The following is a 21,730-nucleotide window of genomic DNA, read 5'->3' as shown; positions in this document are numbered from 1 at the left end:
GGGCTCCAGCTCACGAACTGAGAGATCATGACCTGAGATGGAGCCAAGAGTCAGATGCTTAACCGACTGAGCCACCCAGTCACTGCAGCACATTTATTTTGATTCTTAGATTCTTAGCACTTTTGTAAGAGGTCAGAAAAAAGTTAAAATTCAGATTTTTGCTATATGTTATCATTTGTGGAAATTGGAGGGAGTTTATAATTGCTTATTAGATTCCTGTAATTCATTGATAGTAGGGATCAATCATTTCAGTAAAAATCATTATTCTTTTGGCTGCATAACTGCTTATTTTTTTAATCTATGTGTTTAGTTTTTTGACAAAGATCTGCATGATAGTTTTTTCTTAATAGTTCTCAGGTAGAAGTGTGTGTGTGTGTGTGTGTGTATGTATGTACAAAATTGTATACATAATGTAGTATCATGTAGTAAACCCATAAAGACTGTCCTCAGTGATTCTCGGAAGCAAGATGTCTTTACTTCTTGATCAAGTACCTCAGAATATACTGAACTTGCTTTCCTTACATCATCAAAATGCATATGCTTCCTATTGGAAATGATAATATCTCTCCTTTTTATGATGGATAAGAATTTTCTGTATATAGAATGCAGGGAACCAATAGAGGAAAGTGCCTAAAGGAATGTGTATAAGTTGCCAAAATTTATACCTCCTGAGATGTTTCTAAGAGCATCATAAATAGCATACAGTGAATGCCTTCCCTCCAGCTGAGCTTTTGAAATAGCTCACTCAGCACTTTTGTTAAATAATATCCCTGGGACATGAACCGAATAGCATTTCCTGTTCAGTCTCATCTGTCATTTTCCTGATTCCACAAACCAGTCTCCAGATGTCAAAATATAAAGGTGAAAGTGAGTGAAATTGTTTTTATTTACAGAGCCCCCTAAATCAAACCAGGATTATCTCCTGCCACCATGACCCTATGAAATTCTAAACCATCTTTAACCTTCATTGTAGTTTAAAACAATATACTATACTTGGAGACCATTTTAGCTGAGTTGTATAATCTGCTGTTATAAATTCTGCCAGAGTAAAATTATCATGAGCCTGGGATAATCCTTGTAAAACATGCTTGTAGGACCTTTGTAACTACTACACTGAAACTCTATTGCTACTTAATATCTCCAGCATTGCAAGAAAGAGATAGACTATTGGTTTCTGTTTCTCTTGCAAGTACTTATGAGTGTGGCTTCAAGGTGTGGAGGAAACATGAAGCGAAAATGCACTGTGAAACACCAAAGTGCTGTGTAAGTACCGGTATTATAGTGGTTTCATGAAACTTGACTTATCTGTTTTGTGTGCATTTTAGGTTTTCAGATGTGCAAGTTTTATTATATTCCATTAGGGGAAAATGGCTCATGTAGTCTTTTCAATTGCCTCTCATATGTCCAAAAGTTTGGGTATTAATAGACTCAATTCTAGAAAAGAAGAACTCATAAATAATACCTAGTTGAGTTGTCTCATTTTTCAGATTAGAAACTAAGGTCTAGAGAGATGAGGTACCTTGACCAAGCCAGTTAGTAGCAGCTCTGAGTTAGAAGCTGTCTGGCTCTCTAGTCAGATCCCCAGTTTATTATTCATACCTCAGTAGATATGGAATCTTGTTTACCAACATCAACAACCACAAAGCTTGTTGGCCTTGCCCATATTTTTAGCATACTTTGGTTTTTTTTTTGCATAAAAAACATACTCAATAATAAACTTGCTTTCAGCAGATTTGATTTCCCTATAATCAGGCATCATGATCAATTTAGAAATGTGGATCTAACGATCTTGAAATTCTAGATTTTATATGATATTTTAATTCACTTCATAGGAACTTGTTAACTTATCTGTTAACAAGATCTGTTATCTTGTTATCTGTTTTTATTTTTGCTAAAATACAGGTCTTCCACTTTTTTTCTCCTGGGCCTTTTATCACACAGTGTCTTGGGGGAAGAAAAGGAAGTTATCATAGTTTGTATTTGATGTTACGTTCACATTATTGCCTAAAATAGGGGTTAGATGTCACTTGGGACTTTACAGTGGTATAGCCTGACTCTGAATTTCATCCTCACATTGGTGAGCTAGTGTGAAAAGCTCTTAACTTTGGAAGACCTGGCTGAGTTCCTGCAAGCGCTCCTTTTCACCCACTGTTTTCATTTGGGTCATCACTATCCCCTCTGAACCTGTTTTGTGATGGATACAATGGGAATAATACTTGTCCATCTGTGTTTTAGAATGTGATGCTCATACCATTTCTGAGAAATTTATAAAAGAGTGCTTTATTTTGTTTGGAAGCCCTTGATCCTTTGGGTATTTTCTCTCAATAGGGACATCAAGGAGGCACCTCAAACCCCTAATATCTGTTCCTGAAGAAGAAGGAGGGGAAGGGAAAGGAGAAAATGTTTTATAAATTGAAAAATGCAGTCTAAAGACAGTATAAAGTGCTCTAATATTGTTAGCAGGAAACAACTCCCCCTCCTTCAAAAGTTTTTTAATTGATACCTTAGGACCAGGAAATTGCTCTACTCTTCTATTTGCTGTCCTGTCCTATTTTTGCAAAATCTTACTCTTCCCAAAAGTCCCCTCTCAAATGCTGCTGCTTCTTTAAGCTTCTCTGATTCCCCTCTCACATTAGGTTCGGTATCATAGTGGTTTTTTTGTGCTTATTCTATAACTAGAATGAAAGCTTCTTCAGAGGTTGTCGTGATGAAACTTTTAGGAGAAGGCCTTGCACATTGTAGTTGCTCAGTAATATTTGTTAAGTTGATATTGGGGTCAATGCATTTTCTTTTTTTAGTATTGTTTCTCAATTCCTTCCTTATAATTTTACTTTGAGTTATTTACCTAGTGTTGAAACAATAGTGTGGGGAAAAAAGTCTTTAACTTCAAATGTCTTTCAGTACATATATTTTTTATTAATTGGAATCAGAGCAGTTGAAAAAAAAGTGGTATTTTAAAAGTTGTAGCTTATTTTATAAATCAGCTCAGCTGCACATCTTGACTTTTAAATCTTATTTTCCATTCATATTTTTTCTAGTGATCATATTTAAATATTCAAAGTTAAGAACTGAGTTTTGGGCAAATGATTCCTCAAAAAATTATATTTATTTATTTTTATATTTTTTAATGTGTATTTTTTTTGAGAGAGAGAGAGAGAGACAGAGTACGAGCAGGAAATGGACAGAGAGACAGAGAGGGATACACAGAAGCGGAAGCAGAATTCAGGCTCTGAGCTGTCAGCATAGAGCCCAATGTGGGGCTTGAACCCATGAACCATGAGATCACGGCCTGAGCTGAAGTCAGATGCTTTTCCAACTGAGCCACCCAGGTGCCCCCAAAATTATATTTATTAAAAAAATTTTTTTTTAATGTTTTAATTTATTTTTGAGACAGAGACAGAGCCTGAACAGGGGAGGGGCAGAGAGAGAGGGAGACACAGAATCCAAAGCAGGCTCCAGGCTGTGAGCTGTCAGCACAGCGCCTGACATGGGGCTTGAACTCATGGACTGTGAGATCATGACCTGAGATGAAGTTGGACACTCAACCAACTGAACCACCCAGGCACCCCAAAATTATATTTATTTTTTAAAAGGAAGTTTATTTCAATTTACTCATGGCAAATCAATTTTTAGAAGAAAAGTGTGTTGTCTTAAAGATTGATGACATATTCAAGCTGGTGACCAGAGCATTCCTACCTTCTTTCAAAACTAGGTGTAGGTGCCATGTGAACAATGATGCATCACATTTTATTTTCTACTACTAGAGTGTTCTGACATGATAAAAATCATCATTTACAATATTATGATAAAAAAGAAAAGGTATTTATTGGCTGAGAGGCTTGTGTTTCTAAATCTTTGGAATTATGATGGAAATTTTGACAGAATCATAAACCAAGTTGACATTAATGGGAATTGCTTCCATTATGATCTTGTCTAGCCTTATTAGAAGGTCATTTGGAAACTTTAGATAATCAGATGGTTCTATGACCAAGTAGAAATAGTGCTTTATCTTTTGTGTTTTAACCTTTGGGTGCTCCCACCAAGTGTAGTTTTAGTGTGTATCCTTCCTTTGACTGTTAACACCTCTTACAATGATTACTAGTCTAGTCACTGTGACTAGCTGACATTTCTGTTATTACTGACTTTCATAAAGATTCATTATCAATTGATGACAATGCTCCTGAAGTCTCTAGCTAGGTAGTCACTTTTTGCTTTTCGTAGCCTTCTACCGTCACCCCTGCATGAATCTCTATAGTGCTGGTGGTCCTTACCTCTAATCCTAACGTGAAGGAATGTGGAATGGGGCAAAGAGAACAGAAAGCTCAATGCTAGCATTGGCTCTGACCACTAATGAGCTTTAAAGCTTTGAGCAAATGATTTCTGATCAGTAATATGTAGGTTGCATTAGGTAATTTTAAAGATGCCTCTGGCTCTGAGATTCTGTAATTCATCAAAATTCATCTGCCAGAATGGCACTGTAATAATTAGGTAGACTGACAGCTGGATGCAGGGAAATGACAGAGCCAGAAGCTTCAGTCTACACTATCCCTGGTGAACATTCATGTTTGCATATTTTAATAACAGTATTCTCAGCATCCCACCTCTACCCAATCACTTACTTAGCAAGAAGCTTTGTCCCTCTTAACATTTTACAACTATGTAATTTAATGAAATTCATTAGTACCAACAAAAGGAGTAACAGTGATATTTTAATATGCCTTTATTATCATTCCTTGTATTTGAGAAACCAATTGAAAGACTTTTAGCTTTGACTTCTAAGGAAGAAAAAAATCGCCTGTCTTTATTTAATGGAGGAAAAAAGATCTCCAATAAAGAATAATGCCCCAGAATTGTCATTCACTTCACACTTGCTCCTCTTTAGGCATGCAGAACCTCATGTGTTCTTAAGCATAAAATGGAAGGTGACACATTAAATGAAGGGTCTTTCTGAAAAATAAAGTAGGCAAAATCACTTTACTCTCAAGAATAGTTGTCAAGTGAAAACCAAAAATAATAGCTTATTCATAGTCAATATTTGGAAGTATTTCTTAAGTCCAGAAAGGTCAGAGGGAAATCCAGTAAATGTCAACACTGTTTGTCAGGTGGGGAGATTCACAGCATCTCCTGAGAAATTTAATTTATATTAATGAGGAGTGAAACCTGCCTAGGGCTGTCTCAGAGATTGCTCTGGTGTCAATTTTAATGATCTAACTTCATGAAAAGGATTTTTACCAAATTATTCAGCAAGACAACCTCATATGAGATTACTTTTTAATTGTGAGGCCTCAGTTACTCTGACCCCTGCTGAACCACAGTCACACATGGGGGCTTCTTGCCTCACTAAATTGATAACTTGCTGTCACTTCTGACCCTTTTTGGGTTCTTAGGGGACCATGCCAATCCAAGTGAGATTCTGACAGTAAAGTTCTACTTCAATTCAGCAGACATTCATGAAGACCTCTAACTGAGGCAATGTGGCAGTGACAGCAAGGGCTACTGTTTATAAACACTTATTGTGTTCCAGGTGCCCTACTAAGCGTTTTATATGGCCAATTTCTAATCTGTAACTTCACAGAATTACAGAGGAGGAGATAAGGATTCAGAGATGTTAAGTTTGCTTGCCCAGGATCATACTGTTAAGTGATTGGCAGAACCAGGATTTGAGAAGTCTGTTTGGCTTTCAAATTCCATGGTTTTTCACTCCTCCCCTATTTCTTGGGTTTTTCCTTTACTCATGGAATGTTTCAAAGTTCATAACAGCTTCCATTTATCTAGCAAAGGTATGTTTCAGACATTGTGCTTGGTGTTTTATTATGTAAACCTCTGGAAGAGATGACACTGGCCCCACTTATAAGTGAAGAAGGAGGGCTGGAGGGTTAAGCAGCTTGCCCCAGTTCAGACAACTCCAAAATAATGAGGCTAGGATTCTAACCTCTTCCCAAACTACATTCTTACTGTTAGAGAGCTGTGACTCTAACAGTGCTGTGTCCTGGGTTGGTAGAAAGGTGACAAAGCCAGTTCTCTATCCTCTAGTAAGTAGCAAGAAGTCCACTGGGTTCAGATGGACACAAACTCAAGTGTCTATAAAACCAAGCAGAATGATGTAGATGTGAAATGAAGTGATTTTTAAAAGGTGCTGGGGAAGCACAGAGGCAAGAAAGTTAATGCCAGATAAAAGGTACAGAATGGTTTTGCGAATATGGAGGCATTTAATGAATCGGATTGCAGAATACAGAGAATGCAAGGAAACACACTTCAGGCCAAGGAACTAGTTTCCCCTAGAGTACAACTTTGGCCGTATTTCCTACATTTGAATGCATAGTGTTTTTGTTATTAATTTCAAATAGTTTGTAACTTAGTTTTAATTTTCTCACTGGTTCATGACTCAATTTCTATTGTCAGAGTCTATAACTGGTTAGATTTTTTTGTTTATTAAGTTGTTTTATTTGTATTGTTTTGGGTCAGAGAAAATTACTGAACTCTTCTTGGTTTAGGAATTTGTGTGCTCTATTAAATGATCAACTTTTACAAATGTTCCATGGATATTTGAAATGAATATGCAAATATAGATACATTTTCTAAAGAGTCAAAGGATTGGATTGAATTATTCTAATTGGATTGGATTATTCTAATCCTCACATATTTTTTCTTTGAGGAAATAAATCCTGAGATGAGAGTTTCTCACTGGTATCTTGGATTGAATAAATTCTATATTTCTTAGTTTTTAATTCATGTAATTAGATGCTATGTGTTTTGGTGTATAAAAATGTGGGATTATTATGTCTTCTTAGATTATACTTGCTAATCAGTATAAAACACCTATCTTAGGGCATCTGGATGGCCCAGTCAGTGAAGCATCTGACTTTGGCTCAGGTCATGATCTCACGGTTCGTGAGTTCAAACCCCATGTCAGGCTCTGTGCTGACAGCTCGGAGCCTGGAGCCTGCTTCAGATTTTGTGTCTCTGTCTCTCTCTGCCCCTCTCCTGCTTGTACTCTGTCTCTCTCTCTCTGTCAAAAATAAATAAACATAAAAATATTTTTAAAGTATCTATCTTGTTTCATTTAACTTTTGTGAACTAAATTTATTGTAAAACAGGAGCCTGGGAGATTCAGGCTTCTGGTTATGGAATGAGTAAGTCATGGGAATAAAAGATGCAGCAAAGGAATACAGTCAGTGATCATTGTAATAGTGATGTAAGGGGGCAGGTGGTAGCTATACTTGTGGTAAACACAGCATAATGCATAACTTGTCAAATCACTATGACAAGTATGCCTGAAACTAATGTGCCATTGTGTGTCAACTATACTCAAATTAAAAAACAAAAGATTAAAAATTTACTGTCAAACAAATGTGGTCATAGCTAATCTGTTTATATACGAGATGCATTGTACTCACCACCCTTTTGTGTCATATTATTTTAGGATGATTTTTTATATTCACAGTTTTTTACTCTTTTAAAAAATGTAGCCTATTAATATATATTTTGATTGCTCATATGGTCCTATGCCTGTCATTTAATTTTGTATGTTCTGATACTTTTGGGGGGTGTTTTATTTTAGCTTTCTTTTCTTTCTTTTGCTTCACTGATTTCTTTTAAAAATTCTTGAAAATTATTATTCATTTTCTTTTCTACTAGTGGTGGTTCTTTAATCAATACACATATACTTAATCAATATAAAAAATAAAAATATCTATAACCTCTAAACAAATAAGAAGACATATTTAGCATGCTTTAATTTATCCTTTCTTACATTTACCTCTTCCTTAATACTTCAAATATTTTATAGACATAACCTGAAAATTTATTTTCACATCACCATCCATGTAGGTATATTTTATCTATATGTTTTGTCTTAAAAAAAAAACATTTTCAGGGGTGCTTGGGTGACTCAGTTGGTTAAGCATCTGACTTTGGCTCAGGTCATGGTCTCATGGTTCATGGGTTTGAGCCCTGCATCAGGCTCTGTGCTGACAGCTCAGAGCCTGGAGCCTGCTTCGGATTCTGTGTCTCCCTCTCTCTCTGTTCCACCCCCACTCACACTCTGTCTCTCAAAAATAATAAATAAACATTAAAAAAACCCCAACCCCCCCCCCTCACATTTTCTTGATAATTACGTGAACATTTACAGCCACAGTGAAGTAATTTAACTTTGTTTTACTGGGTTCATTGCTCCCATTTTGTGCCTGCTATCTCACCATTTCTTGAGTTTTTTATTGGATTACCATTTGTCACTTGGCTGGCGTAAGTTTTCTCCCTCAAGTAGTTGTTACAGAAAGGGTAAATGAGTGGACAATATTATTGGTACCATCAGTGACTTTCATAGCACTGTACCTACTAATCAGTTCTTTGCCCTCATCTTATCTAAGCTTTCTATAGCAACTGACAATCACTTTCTCTTGTCTTCATTTGGTTTCTAAGATGCCACTTTTTAAAAATTCTTTTGTCTTAACTATAGAGAACAATCAGATGGTTACCAGAGGGGAGATGGGTGGGGTGGGGTGGGGGATGGGTGAAATAGGTGAAGGGGGTTAAGAGTACACTTATCTTGATAAGCACTGAGTAATATATGGAACTGTTGAATCACTATATTGTACACCTGAAACTAATATAACATTGTTATGTTAACTACACTGGAATTAAAAAAAAAATTAATTCTCCTTTTAGCTCATTGGACACTATTTCTTGGCTGGTTCTTCTTTATCTCCCTCGTCTCTTTATGTTGAAATGTCTTAGCGCTTGTTTTTCAACTCCATTTTCTTCTGTTTTCTTTCATTCCCTAGGCGATCTCATTCAGGTCTATGGCTTTAAATGCCATCTATATATAGCCAAAGTTACATCTTTTGCTTTCACATCTCCTGTGAATGAATACTTGATATCTTGAAATTAACATGCCCCAAACTGAACTCTCATTTTCCCTACCCAAACCTGAACTTTCCTAAGTATTACTCCTTTTATTAAGTGTCAAATCTAGCATTCTACTTGCTTAAGCCAAAAACATTGGAGTCATGCAGTTCATCAAGCAAAATAAAACTTTGGGTTGTCAAATTCACTGAAAAATCTTGTAAGCTGTATCTTACAAGATATATCCAGAATTGGACCATTTCTTTCTTTCTTTTTATAAGTTTATTTATTTATTTTTTTAGAGAGACAGAGAGACAGAGAGACAGAATGAGTGGGGAAGGAGCAGAGAGAGAGGGAGAGAGAGAACCCCAAGTTGGGTCCGTGCTGTCAGTGCAGAACCCAATGTGGGCTCTATCCCATGAACCGTGAGATCATGACCTGAGCTGAAATCAAGAGTCGGACGCTTAACTGACTGAGCCACCCAGTCACCTCCAGAATTGGACCATTTCTTGCCATCATCCTGGTTACTACCCTTGTCCAAGCTACTAGTGTTTATTTCTGTTATTGCATAGCTTCCTAGCTGGTTTCTCTACTTCTGCCTTTGGCCCCCTACAGCCCATTCTCCACACAGCAGCCAGCCAGCATCTATTTCACTAAGAGTAAAAGTCCATATCCATATGATGGTCTATAAGATCTGTACCCACCCCCCACTCTGAGCTCATCTTCCCTTAACACTCTCCTCCTCACCTACTCTTCTCTAGCCACATGGATCGCTTTGTTGTTCCTCCTTCATAGCAAGTGTTTATTTCAAGGCCTTTGCATTTGCTGTTCCTTTAGTGTGAATGCTTTCCCTCACATTTCAACTGGGCTCTCTCCTTCACTTCCTTCAGGTCTCTGCTCATAGGCTGCCTTATCCCTTATCTCCAGTGCTTGGAATGTGCCTCACATGTTGTAATTCCTCAATAAACATTTGTTGATGTCTGTGCATAGTTGAAAAATGTTTTAATCAAGACTGGGCATAAAATTTTACATCCTAATCCTTTTTTCTTAGAACTCTGATCAGACCAATTTTTAAGAATCTTTTGGGGAGAAGATATTTAATAAATGGTAGCAATTATTTTTAAGGATGATATTTTCTATTTGACTATCATATTTATCCAGTAAACATTTATTAAGGGTATACCGTATATTGGGCATGTGTTAGGTGTGTTTATGAAGAAGATAAAGATGTGTAACATAAGCCACTTATTCTCTAGGAGTTTATACTCTAATGGGGGGGTATTATGTTAGGAATTATGGATAAATAACATTGTAAAATATGTATGTACGCTATTGGTATATATTTATATCTACACTTACATTTATCTTCACCAAGTTCTCTTTGTATCCATCCATCCATCCAAACATCCAATCAGTGGAGCCTTGTTTCCATATTTTCCCTGAATTGAGGAGGGGGAAAAAAAAAGTCTTGGATGAACCTGCTCTGGTAAGCATTGGTTGATGATTGTAGTGGGTCAGGCAGCTCTGTTGTTTAAAAAGGTGTTGCAGAGACCTTTTTCAGAAGGAGTGCATGAATGAAATACTTTTCCGGTGTGGACCAAGGCTAAAGCTCTACTCGCCTATAGGTTTTGTAATGTTGCTCTAGATGATGTGTACTGTTAAATTATGATTCACCTATATGATAAAATAGTATGAAGTTATTACATCATTCTAAAAGAGTATTTGACATTAAAAAAATTTTTAGGTAGGAGAAAATTCATATAAAATATTACTTAGTATAATATTTATATGTATTAAAAATGACTGGAAGAGAATATGCCAAAAAGTTCACAGTAGCTGTTTTGGGATAAAGGGATTATAGCTGGTTTGGATTGTATGCTTTATGTGTTTCTGTTTTTCTTAAGTTTTCTAATATAAATATTTATTACTTTTTTAAAAATTGTGGTAAAATCCCTTGTATGTGATGATTCACTTTTCTCTTGCTGCTTTCAAAATTCTCTCTTTGTCTTTTGAAAGTTTGATTATACTGTGTCTTAGTATGCATCTCTTTGAGTTCATTTTGTTTGGGATTCCTTGGGTTTCTTATGTGTTTATATTCATGTTTTTTATCAAATTTGAGAAGTTTTCAGCCATTATTTTCTCAAGCGTTCTCTCTGCCCCTTTCTCTCTTTTTTGGATAACGAAAGCATCCATTTTTCACTTTATAATGAAATAATATTGAGGGTATTATAAAATTGTTTTCTAGTTAATGAATGGATGCCAAGGAAAGAGAGAACTGGGCATTGTGTGGATGGACAAGAATTTGTTTGCTGGTTACCTACCCCAACTCTTCTGGGTATGGAGATAGTGTGGATAGTGGATGTGGCATACTATCCAGCATTCTAAGACAATGTTTTCAAAGTGTGGTCCTTGGGTGCCTGGGTGGCTCAGTTGGTTAAGTGTCCGATTCTTGATTTCAGCTCAGATCGTGATCTCATGGTTGGTTGTGAGATCAAGCCCTGCATCTGGCTCTGTGCTGGCCATGGAGCCTGCTTAAGATTCCCTGTCTCCCTCTCCCTCTGCCCCTCCCCTGCGAGCTCACTCTCTCTCTCTCTCTCTCTCTTGCACACACATACTCTCTCTCTCTCTCTCTCACTCTCAAAACAAAAGCAAAAATAAAAAATGAAGTGTGGCCCTGAGCAGCCACATCAGCATCAATATCGGCATCACCGGGCAACTTGTTAGAAAGGCAAATTCTACTTGGGGAGAGTCTTCTTCATTTAAGAAGTCCTCCAGATGATTCTGATGTGTGCTAAAATTTGAGAACCTGTTGTTCTGTAGGAAGGGTCCTTAACTTGAAGTTTAATATCTACACTATTCCTCTCTATCCTGTGCTCTGTTTGAACATTTTTTTTCTGTGTATGTATTATAGGAAGGGGATATCTCATATCTTTTTACTCTGTGTAATTGATCCTTGCAACATCTGGATGAGGTTGCAAGGAATCTGAGGTATAGAACTTAAATAAATATTCAAAGGCTATTGAGGCAGTGTCAGGAATAGACTCAAGTCTTCAGATTCAGAACTCTGTCCACAGGAACATACATGCTCAGATTTTCCTAGTGACAGATTAACAAATTGTAAAAATTAATCATAAGATTTAAAAAATTTTTGTAATGTTTTTATTTATTTTTGAGAGAGACAGAGAGAGTGTGTGATTAGGGGAGGGGCAGAGAGAGAGGGAGACACAGAATCTGAAGCAGGCTTCAGGTTTGGAGCTGTCAGCACAGAGCCTGATGTGGGGCTCGAACTCATGAACTGCCATCATGACCTGGGCCAAAGTTAGATGCTTAACCAACCGACTGAGCCACCCAGGTGCCCCAATTGTAAGATTTTTTAAAAATGTCTATTTGTTTATTTTGGGGGAGAGAGAGAGAGAGAGAGAGAGAGAGAGAGAGAGAGAGTGCTAGCAGGGGAAAGGGGCAGAGAGAAAGGGAGAGAGAATCTTAAGCAGGCTCTGTGCTCAGCATGGAGCCCAATGTGGGGCTTGATCCCACAACTGTGAGATCATGACCTGAGCCAAAGTCGAGGGTCGGATGCTTAACCAAATGAGCCACCGAGACACCCCAGTTACAAGACTTCTTTTGTTGATGGTTTTGTTTTCTTTTGCTTTTAATTATCTAAATATTAATTGATTTTAATTAAAAATTATTAGTTAAAAATTGTTTGGTTGCTGTTTTTTGCTCTCTGTATTATCACACCGCCTTGCTGTTTATTAGTTCTAGGTACCTTGTACTGGCTAAGAAAACCATTTTGGGCCCTTAGGGTGACACTAGAGAACCAAGGCTTTCTAGTGGTTACTTTTCAACTGAGCCCTGTTTTATTTTCAAAGGTAAGACAAATAAAGACCAGTACTTTAAGATGTTTATTTGATTCCATATTTATTTTCTTTTGAATTATATTTATTTTCCAATAGCTTTGGTGAAGTGAAAATCAGCAAAAAAAAAAAAAAAAAAATCAAGAACAAGTATTTAAGGATAAAAATCAGTTGATATTTAGGGCAGTACACGGTGTGGATAAAATATACTGAAATACATGCCACCTAGAGCAAACAGGTAAAATAGAACAGTCAAAACTCAGTGTTCCAGAAGCTGGCATGAATGGAAAACCCATCAGCTAAAGCAAGTTATCAGCCAAATGAATCCATTTTCATGCACAAAATGGATATATAGTAAATACCATATAAGAGCAAGGTTTTCTTAGGTTAATATCCATTAGAAGAACAGGCTCTTTTTAAAAAAGAAATACTCATTTTACTGTCTCTGTTGTATTTTCTAGATTTGAATTGGTTCTGTGTTTTGGGATTAAATTGCTCATTGATGGATAGAGGCTAACTGAAATAAACATGCTAATTATGTTTTCTGTTGTCATAATGCCTATTCAAATAATTCGTTTTTAATTAACTCTCTTGTATGGCATATAAGTTCTTCAGCCTTTCTATTAGTAGAATTTTAACTAGGCATTTTTGTCTCTTTTTCTCTCTCTTCCTTTTTAAATCTACCTTTTAAACTTAAAAAATTGATAAGAAGGGGGTGTTTGATTTTTGTAGCAGAATAAAATCTCAGATAACTTCTTTGATTTCTTCATATAAGCAAATAATCTCAGCTTTAAACCAGTTTCCCGTTTCTGTGTAGGCAAAGGCCACTGTCCATACTTTGTGGACAAAAGCCTGTCAAAGACTGTGAAGCCAGAATAGATATGATACTTTGGACAGGATTTGATTTGGAGAGTTTTGTGGATTGGCACAAGGAGCTAATGAGGGAAAGGTGTTGGTTTGGTATCCTGGGAGTCATTTGCTTCCTGTTCATTATAAGTAAGTCCTGGGGCTTCACCCTACCCAGATATTTAATGCATTTTATTCCAGTAACAGCAGCAACATCATCTTCTTCTTCTTCTTCTTCTTCTTCTTCTTCTTCTTCTTCTTCTTCTTCTTCTTCATCATCATCATCATCATCAATGATAACATTTATTTAAAGTTTACAATGTGCTAAACACTATACTGGGTATTTATATATGCTATCTGCTTTATCTTCATAGCAGTCCTATTGCAAAATGAATATTATTATCTCCATTTTAGATGGGAAAAGAGAAGCTCACAGAGTTTAGCAACTTGCTCATTGTCTCAGTTAGAAAATGGCAGCACTGGGCTATGAACTCAGATTTATTGGACTCCAGAGCCCCAGCTCGTAAGCATTAGGCTGTAATACTTCACAAGAGATTCTTTATAGTATGAGAAAAAAGATTTCAAAAAATGATATAGTGGGAAATAGAGGCATAATGTAAAGCCAGAAATGATCTTGGAGCAATTACTGTCTACGATAACGCTTATGTTTCTAAAAAGAGAAAAGTTGAGGTCTAGAAAAGTCACGGGACAGTTCACGTTCACACAGCTAGTGTAGGGTAAAGCCAGTCTAGAGCCCAGGTCTCTTGACTTTTAGAGTGGTGTTCTTCCCACTACCTCTCTTCCTCCATGTGTCTGCCTTCTGAGGTAGGGGAGTACTTAGTGTAATCCCAGTATAGAAAAGGAACAAATGGTAATGGTATGGCTATGGCCTATTGTGTTTAGAAGTTGAGCTCAAATCAATGGGCCAAAACTCTTATTGACCTTGATTTTTAAAAGTATCAGTGCTACATTGCTGTCAGTTGCCCTTATAACTAGATATTTTCTACCCTGCTCCACTATAGTGGCTTATTGTCATATGCGCATCATGTTATGGGAGTAGAAAGGGAAAGGAGAAGGCGAAGGAAAGGAGGGAGGGGGAGAGAGAGAATATAACATCTTTCGTGATATGAGTGATTCCCTGTGCTGTTCCTGGAACAAGTGTGCAGTGTGAGATGTGAATCTGCTGTGCCTCAGTCATCTTGGCTGCTTTGTGCCTTTCACGTTGTGAACCTCTTGCCATTCTTGGTGCTATTTTGGTGTTGACAGATATGTGATTTTGTACAGCATTCTCCAACTTCATCTGGTTTACAGCAGAGAAATAAAGGCCTGATTCAGTGCTGGAGGAAGGACTGGCTGAAAGATGTTACAATCTGTATTCCCATGACCCTTTCTAAGGGATCTTTAAGGGTGATTCTGATGGTGTGGTTTGCTAACCTAACTTCATGTAAAGTTACTCTACTGAATTTCTTTTTGCATCTTCTCTCCAGTTCTAATATATAATATTGTCTTTCAGAATAAGTGTTCTCTTCCCATTGTGGCCCTCCTTTGATACCACTCTCCATTATAAAGAGCATGTTCTGTCAGTTGGTCATTCTTAATCTCATTATACCCCAAACTGAATCCTGTGGTTGAAACTGTTTCATTGATACGTGTGGAATATTGACCTTCTAGTCACTTGAATGGCCATCTAGTTGTTCTGAGAACTGGGTTTTATTTTTCTCGTTTTTTGGTTTCTTCTCTCCCTCCCCCAATCATTGATGTTAAGCTTAGAAAACAGTAACTTCTAGGACTGTCTTCTTTTAAATAGTCCTTATCAAAATCATAATGTATTTATAATTTTTATACATTACAGATACTTTTAGATAATTAGGACAAGTGATCATCAAGAGACTTAAGGAATTTCTTTTAGTATCTAAGAGCAGAAGTCATCACATCTGCAGAATCAAGTCTGTGTAGCTTTTTATATCATCTTTCACTCATTCTTTTCCTTCCTTGGGCCTTGTACCCTTTAAGAATAGTTTTCTGTTGTTGAAACTCCAGTATTGGTTAACCCTTTCCTCATTTTCTTTTTGATGGGAAAAGTATAACTAGAGAAGACATATTTTAAAACCTTTTAGGGTGCCTGGGTGGTTCAGTTGGTTAAGCAACCGACTTCGGCTTGGGTCATGATCCCACGTTTCATGGGTTCCAGCCCCGCATCAGGCTCTGTGCTGACAGCTTGGAGCCTGGAGCCTGCTTCAGATTCTGTGTCTCCCTCTCTCTCTGCCCCTCCCCTGCTTGCTTGCACACTCTCTCTCAAAAATAAATTAAAACATTAAAAAAAATTTTTTTTCTTAAACATTTTGGGGGCACCTCGGTGACTCAGTCAGTTAAGCGTCCAACTCTTGGTTTCGGCTCAGGTCATGATCTCACAGTCAGTGAGTTCAAGCCCTGCATCTGGCTGTGTGCTGCCAGTGTGGAGCCGGCTTGGGATTCTCTGTCTCCCTCTATCTCTGCTCCTCCCCCACTCATATTATCTCTCTCTGTCTCTCTGTCTCTCTCTGCCCTCCTTTCTTCTCTCTGTGTCTCTCAAAACAAATAAATTTAAAAAAAAACCTTTTAAAAATGCCACAGATATGTAACACAAGATGGAGCACCCAAGATGGAAACCATAATCTTTTTCTAACTCCAGAATCATCACTTTTGCCTTATTGTTTTCATTTCAAACAAGTTCCTTGGTCCAGCACACATTCAAGGTGAGGGATTACAGAAGGGCATAAATACCAGACAGCAGTGATTATTGGAGGCGATCTTAGGAGTCATATGTCACTGAATGTGTGTTAAGAACAAAACATAATATGGAAGTGTCTTGGTGGCTCAGTTGGTTAAGCATCTGACTCTTGTTTTTGGCACAGGTCACGACCTCATGGTTTCCTGAGTTTGAGCCCCATGTTGGGCTCCATGCTGACAGTGTGGAGCCTGCTTGGGGTTCTCTGTCTCCTTCTGTCTCTACCCCTCCCTCTCTTGTGTTATCTCTGTCTCTCTCAAAATAAATAAATAAACTTAAAAAAAAAAAAAGAACAAAACGTAATACATACTTGGATGCAGCAAAAGCACCACTTCCATGGAACATGGAGGGCAGTAGAAATACAAAGTTGAGATAAATACCCTGAGTTACAACACTGTAACAGTGGCATGACTTTGTAAAAATATAGATAATAGGAAGTAGTTTAGGATAAAAAGTAAAGAAAGCTTTTTTTATCATTAGTATTTCCAGTCTACTTAGAAAAAAATCACATCAAAAACAGAATCATTAAGAAATTTATGTTTAGTAAATTATCATAAAATAATAAAAAAAACTTATACATGCTTTTCTCTTTTTCTCTCAAGTTTTTATTTTTTATTTGTTCTTCATTTCTTCATTTTTCTTGATTGACAATTTAGTGTTTTCCCTCTTAGGTTTATATTATGTTTTTTATTTGTTTGTTTTATTTATTGCTGAGATTCAATCAGTAAATCAGTTTTCATCATAAACTATCTTGCCAAATTCCTTTCCAAGTTTTGCCCCTATATTAATGGAAGGACTATTTGCAAAAGTTAGAGTTATGGGAAATCAAAACACCCTTGGGCCAGCAACAGTGGGAAGCTGTTATTATCCTTAAGCCTTAGAGCAAGGGGTATCATGTCATTGGAAACCATTGAAGCTGAAGATAAGAGATATGAAAATATGAGAGAGGGACTGTTCAACAGGAGCAGGGACAGAGCTACTGCCAGCCTATAGTCTAGCAGGGAGGAATCCAAGGAGATGAATATCTTAACTTCATTCTCTTCTCATCTTCTGATCTCCTGCTTTCCGTTGGCCAGACCCAGTGAGAAGCCATGAGGCAAGGGAGTCCAACTGATGCATCAATTGATGCTGGCTATATAGATCAGTTTCTCAGGGCAGAGCATGGTAGAAGATGGAGAATGATTCTGGAGGGGTGAAAGGAGAATGGTTAGCAAAGAAAGAAAAGTCTTTTTATTTCTTTATATTGCCCTTGTTTGAAATATGAGCTTCTTCGGGTGTACCCACTGTCTACTCTAAAAAGTTTTGAGTTTTTGCAAGTCTTCAAACTTGAATGACCCTGTAATGGTTACAACAAACTCAAGACACTTGGTCTCAGGCTTTCTTTTTTAAGTATTAGATCATGTTTATATTAGATTCTATTTATGATCCAAGTCATGACCTAAGAGTTGCTTTTACTGTGGATGTTTGACCTTGAAATGACTTGTATGGAAGAAATATGGATCCTTGTGAAATTCGGAACAATAAGAAATGGATGCCCTGTTGTTTATGCAAATAAATAATTTTTGTTGAGGCGTTGTTTATCAGTTTCTGTAGCACTATTTTATAAATATCAATAAACTTGAAGAAGAAAGTCTGGTTGATATAAGTTGAGACTAGATGTGATATAGTTATCACTATTCTCCATTTTTAAAAGCATTATTTTATATTTAGAAACAGTAATCATTACACAGAAGCAAAGAGGATCAATGAAATTTATTCACTAAATATTTATAGAGGCCTGTCCACTTAGTGTGAATGCATGGAGATAAGTGGTATAGGAATATGGTAGTTACCAAGATAGTCTTTGCTCTCAAGCAGTTCACCACCAAGTAGAGCAATTAAATGTGTAAACAACTGACAGTAATGATGGGCAGAGTCCTGTATACTCTGTTGGAGGTATAGGCTCTCTCCACTCCTTTAGAAGAATGCAGAGTGATCACAAAGGGATTAGTATTTGAACTGAGCATTGAATTGTGAGTACAATATTACAGTAGAGGAGGGGGAATTCATTTTGGGCTCAGGGAATGGCATGAACAAGGCACAGCTGAATAAAAAATACAAATGTGAAGGCGGGTGAACTCCTATATGTACATGCAATGAAAATACTAAAGGGTTTTCAGAAGCATTTGGTAGAAGATTAGGCCAGCAAGAGAGAACAGGGCTGGATCATCAAGATGCTTGAATGCTTTACTAAGGAGTTTACATTTTCTATCTGGCCTCTAAGGATTTTTTTTGAAAAAAGGGAGACAACTAGTGATAAAGGAAGGGGTCATCTGGAGATGTAAGAGAATGGTACACAGAGGCTGCTGGCAATAGTGCAAGAGTGATGAGGATGAATTTGCATGAAGGCCATGACATGGGGATAAAATGGAGACCACAGACATAAGACATCTTAGGTGCTGATAATAGATGTGTGAGGGGGTTTCTTGATTTTCATTTGGGATGATTGGTAGAAGGTGATGCTGTTACCTGACAGGCAATAGAAGAGAAAGAGTTGGCCTAGGAAGCATGTTAACAGGTTCAATTTTAGACTGGTTAAGTTTGAGGTTTTGGAACAATGGTCTAATATAGATGTACACTAGACCCATTGGAAATTTTAGTCAGAAGCTCAGGAGTCGCCTGGGCTCAGAATAGAAATCTGGGAACATCAGCCTGGCGATATTTTTAAAGCCCTGAGAATAAATGAGCCCTCCCCCATGGAGAGAGTTCAGAATTCAGAGTGGGCCAAAGAGAGAACTGTTTAAGGAGAGGTTGAACAAAAGGCCATAAAAAAGACCGAGAAGGAGAAATCAAAGAGGAGGAAAATCAGAGGACTGCAGTTATTGTAGAAGTTAAGGGGAAGGAGTTTTTAGAAGTTAATAATGCGACATTAAGAGTGCGTGTTTATAGCAACTTGTAGATTTGCCCCCCTTTTCCCCAGGAACTCTAAATTCTGCCCATATGGTGGGTTGAGGGGTCTGCAGCATTTGCAAGAGTAACTTTAGATGTCTAAAAAATTAAGGTGGTCCCTATAGCTGACGTGGTACTTTGGCCTAGTTCATACCCTTTAGTTCTGCAAAGGAACAAGGTGTGGCAACAAAATCCATTTCTTGTCATGATAGGTTCTGTCGTGTCTGAATCTGGTCATGGATATTAACCATTTTCCCTTCAAGCCACAAGTAAAAGAAGAAACTGGCTGTTCTGTTAAAACATTTAACACATAGGAAGAACAATAATGCTTTCTATTATGGATTCTCAATCTTCAAATATAATCAGAACTTGAAATATTTCAAGGTTTTTTCAGTTAACTTCATGGCTTTCTTCTTTCTTTCTTTCTTTCTTTCTTTCTTTCTTTCTTTCTTTCTTTCTTTCCCTTTTTTCTTTCTTTCTTATCAGTTGTTTCCCAAACCTTTTTTTTTGTTTTTTATTTATTTACTTATTTTTTTAAATGTTTATTTTTGACAGAGAGACAGAGCATGAGTGGGGGAGGGGCAGAGAGAGAGGGAGACATAGAACCGGAAGCAGGCTCCAGGCTCCGAGCTCTCAGCACAGAACCCGATGCAGGGCTCGAACTCACAGACTGCGAGACCATGACCTGAGCCGAAGTTGGATGCTCAATGGGCTGAGCCACCCAGGCGCCCCTTATTTACTTATTTCTAATGTGTGTTCATTTTTGAGAGACAGAGCACGAGCAGGGGAGGGACAGAGAGAGAGGGAGACACAGAATCTGAAGCAGGCTCCAGCTTCTGAGCTGTCGGCACAGAGCCCAATGTGGGGCTAAAACCCATGAACTGTGAGATCATGACCTGAGCTGAAGTCAGATGCTTAACCAACTGAGCCACCCAGGCGCCCCTCCTAAACCTTTTGTTAATGTGTGTATGTTTAAAATTTTCTTAACAATTACATATGCTAAGTGAGATCTGGTTAAGTATTTCTTTTGGTTTTTGTGTTTCTGTTTTTTCAAAGAAATTGAAATAACTTAAATTTTTTTTAAGTTTATTTATTTTGAGATAGAGACAGACAGAGAGAGAGAGAGAGCAGGGGAGGGGCAGAGAGAGAGAGAGAGAGAGAGAGAGAGAGAGAGAGAATCCCAAGCAGACTCCACACTGTTAGTGCAGAGCCCAACGTGGGGCTTGAACTCACGAACTGTGAGATCATGACCTGAGCCAATGTCAAGAGTCAGACACCTAACCGACTGAGCCACCCAGGTGCCCTGAAATAACTTTTTAAATGTTATCATGGTTGGAGCCTGCAGTAGGTAACCAAGATGATATGCACCATGGTAAGCCATTTCTTTTGGGACTCAAAGACATTTCTTGAACTCAGTGATTTAGGAACTAAAATTTAAATATACTGTACTGTATAAATGACTTCAGCAATACAGCATTTTTATACATTGTTTGAAGATGAAAGAGCAAGAGCAAACAAGACAGATTAGCATTCAATTAGGACCAGCAAAATTAGCTGTTAATGTGTGATGGTTTGCATGTCAGGGATGTGCATCTATAGCTTCGTGGACAAATTAAGATTTTTATTGGTATTTTTTCTATCACAGAAGTACTGTTCTGATAATAATAGCTTCATCCTTGTATTAGCTATGACAGAATGTAAGTAAGAAATCTCAATAACGATTAATGTTCAGTGTTCTTGGTGGGAGTGTACATCACTGTCAGAAGTGAGGAGATTTAGAGTGAAATTGTATTGTATTGTCTCTGATGGAGTGAGTTCGAGGGGTGGCTAGGCAGGACCCCAAACCTCAGCCATAGCCATCTAACACTGTCATAGGTTCTGCAGAGAGCTCTGTAGTGCAGCCTCTCCTAGCAAATGCACTCTTGCTCATTGTTGCTGGGCTTTGACCCCAAAGCCCTCTGTGGAAGCCCTAGCTCTGGTGGGCTGACCTCAGCCACTCATGAGCGGGTACTCATTTTATCCCTCTGATCTATGACTCAGACTAAAAGGAGGCTCCTTTCACTAGGTCCAACCTTCTTTTTATCCTTGGTTCCTGTCATCCCGATGGTACGGGAAAAATAAACCCCAGGAGCAGAAAAAAGCGTTCACTAGCATTACTTCCTAGTCTGCCTACCAAGCACGAGGCAGCTTATTACACATGGAAAGAGGCATTCAAAGGAAGGACAGTAACCTGTATTGATTCTGATCTAATAGAGTCAATAACCTCTATTGACTCTAATAACCTCTATTGACTCTATTGACTCTAACCCAAAAGGAGCATGCCCAAGAACTTTGGACTGTCCCACTTTCTAATGTGGATCATTTGGCATTGATCTCACACCAATACCAATTCTTCCGTTTTTTTCTTTTTTCTTTTTTTTGAGAGAGAGAGAGAGAGAGAGCACATGCATGGGGAAGAGACAGAGGAAGAGGGAGAGAGAGAATCCTAAGC

General features: G+C 37.7%; 1 protein-coding gene across 12 annotated transcripts in view; it reads left to right on the top strand.

The window, feature by feature from the left end:
• The window catches only part of PPM1L (protein phosphatase, Mg2+/Mn2+ dependent 1L), a 287,297-nt gene that overhangs the window by 119,688 nt on the left and 145,879 nt on the right, over nucleotides 1-21,730 (top strand). For 3 of the 12 annotated variants that reach the window (XM_042957045.1, XM_042957042.1, XM_042957046.1), the window contains exon 2: nucleotides 1,191-1,263. The exons of the other annotated variants lie outside the window; for them this stretch is intronic. In XM_042957045.1, coding sequence (XP_042812979.1) covers nucleotides 1,237-1,263 — 27 coding nt within the window. In that variant the 5' untranslated portion in view covers nucleotides 1,191-1,236. The remainder of the gene's footprint in view (nucleotides 1-1,190; nucleotides 1,264-21,730) is intronic. 12 annotated transcript variants of the gene reach the window in all.

This window comes from Panthera tigris, chromosome C2 (assembly GCF_018350195.1).
Source record: "Panthera tigris isolate Pti1 chromosome C2, P.tigris_Pti1_mat1.1, whole genome shotgun sequence".
In the NCBI taxonomy this organism is placed as follows: Eukaryota; Metazoa; Chordata; class Mammalia; order Carnivora; family Felidae; genus Panthera; species Panthera tigris.
This window is presented reverse-complemented; position numbering and strand designations above follow the sequence as displayed.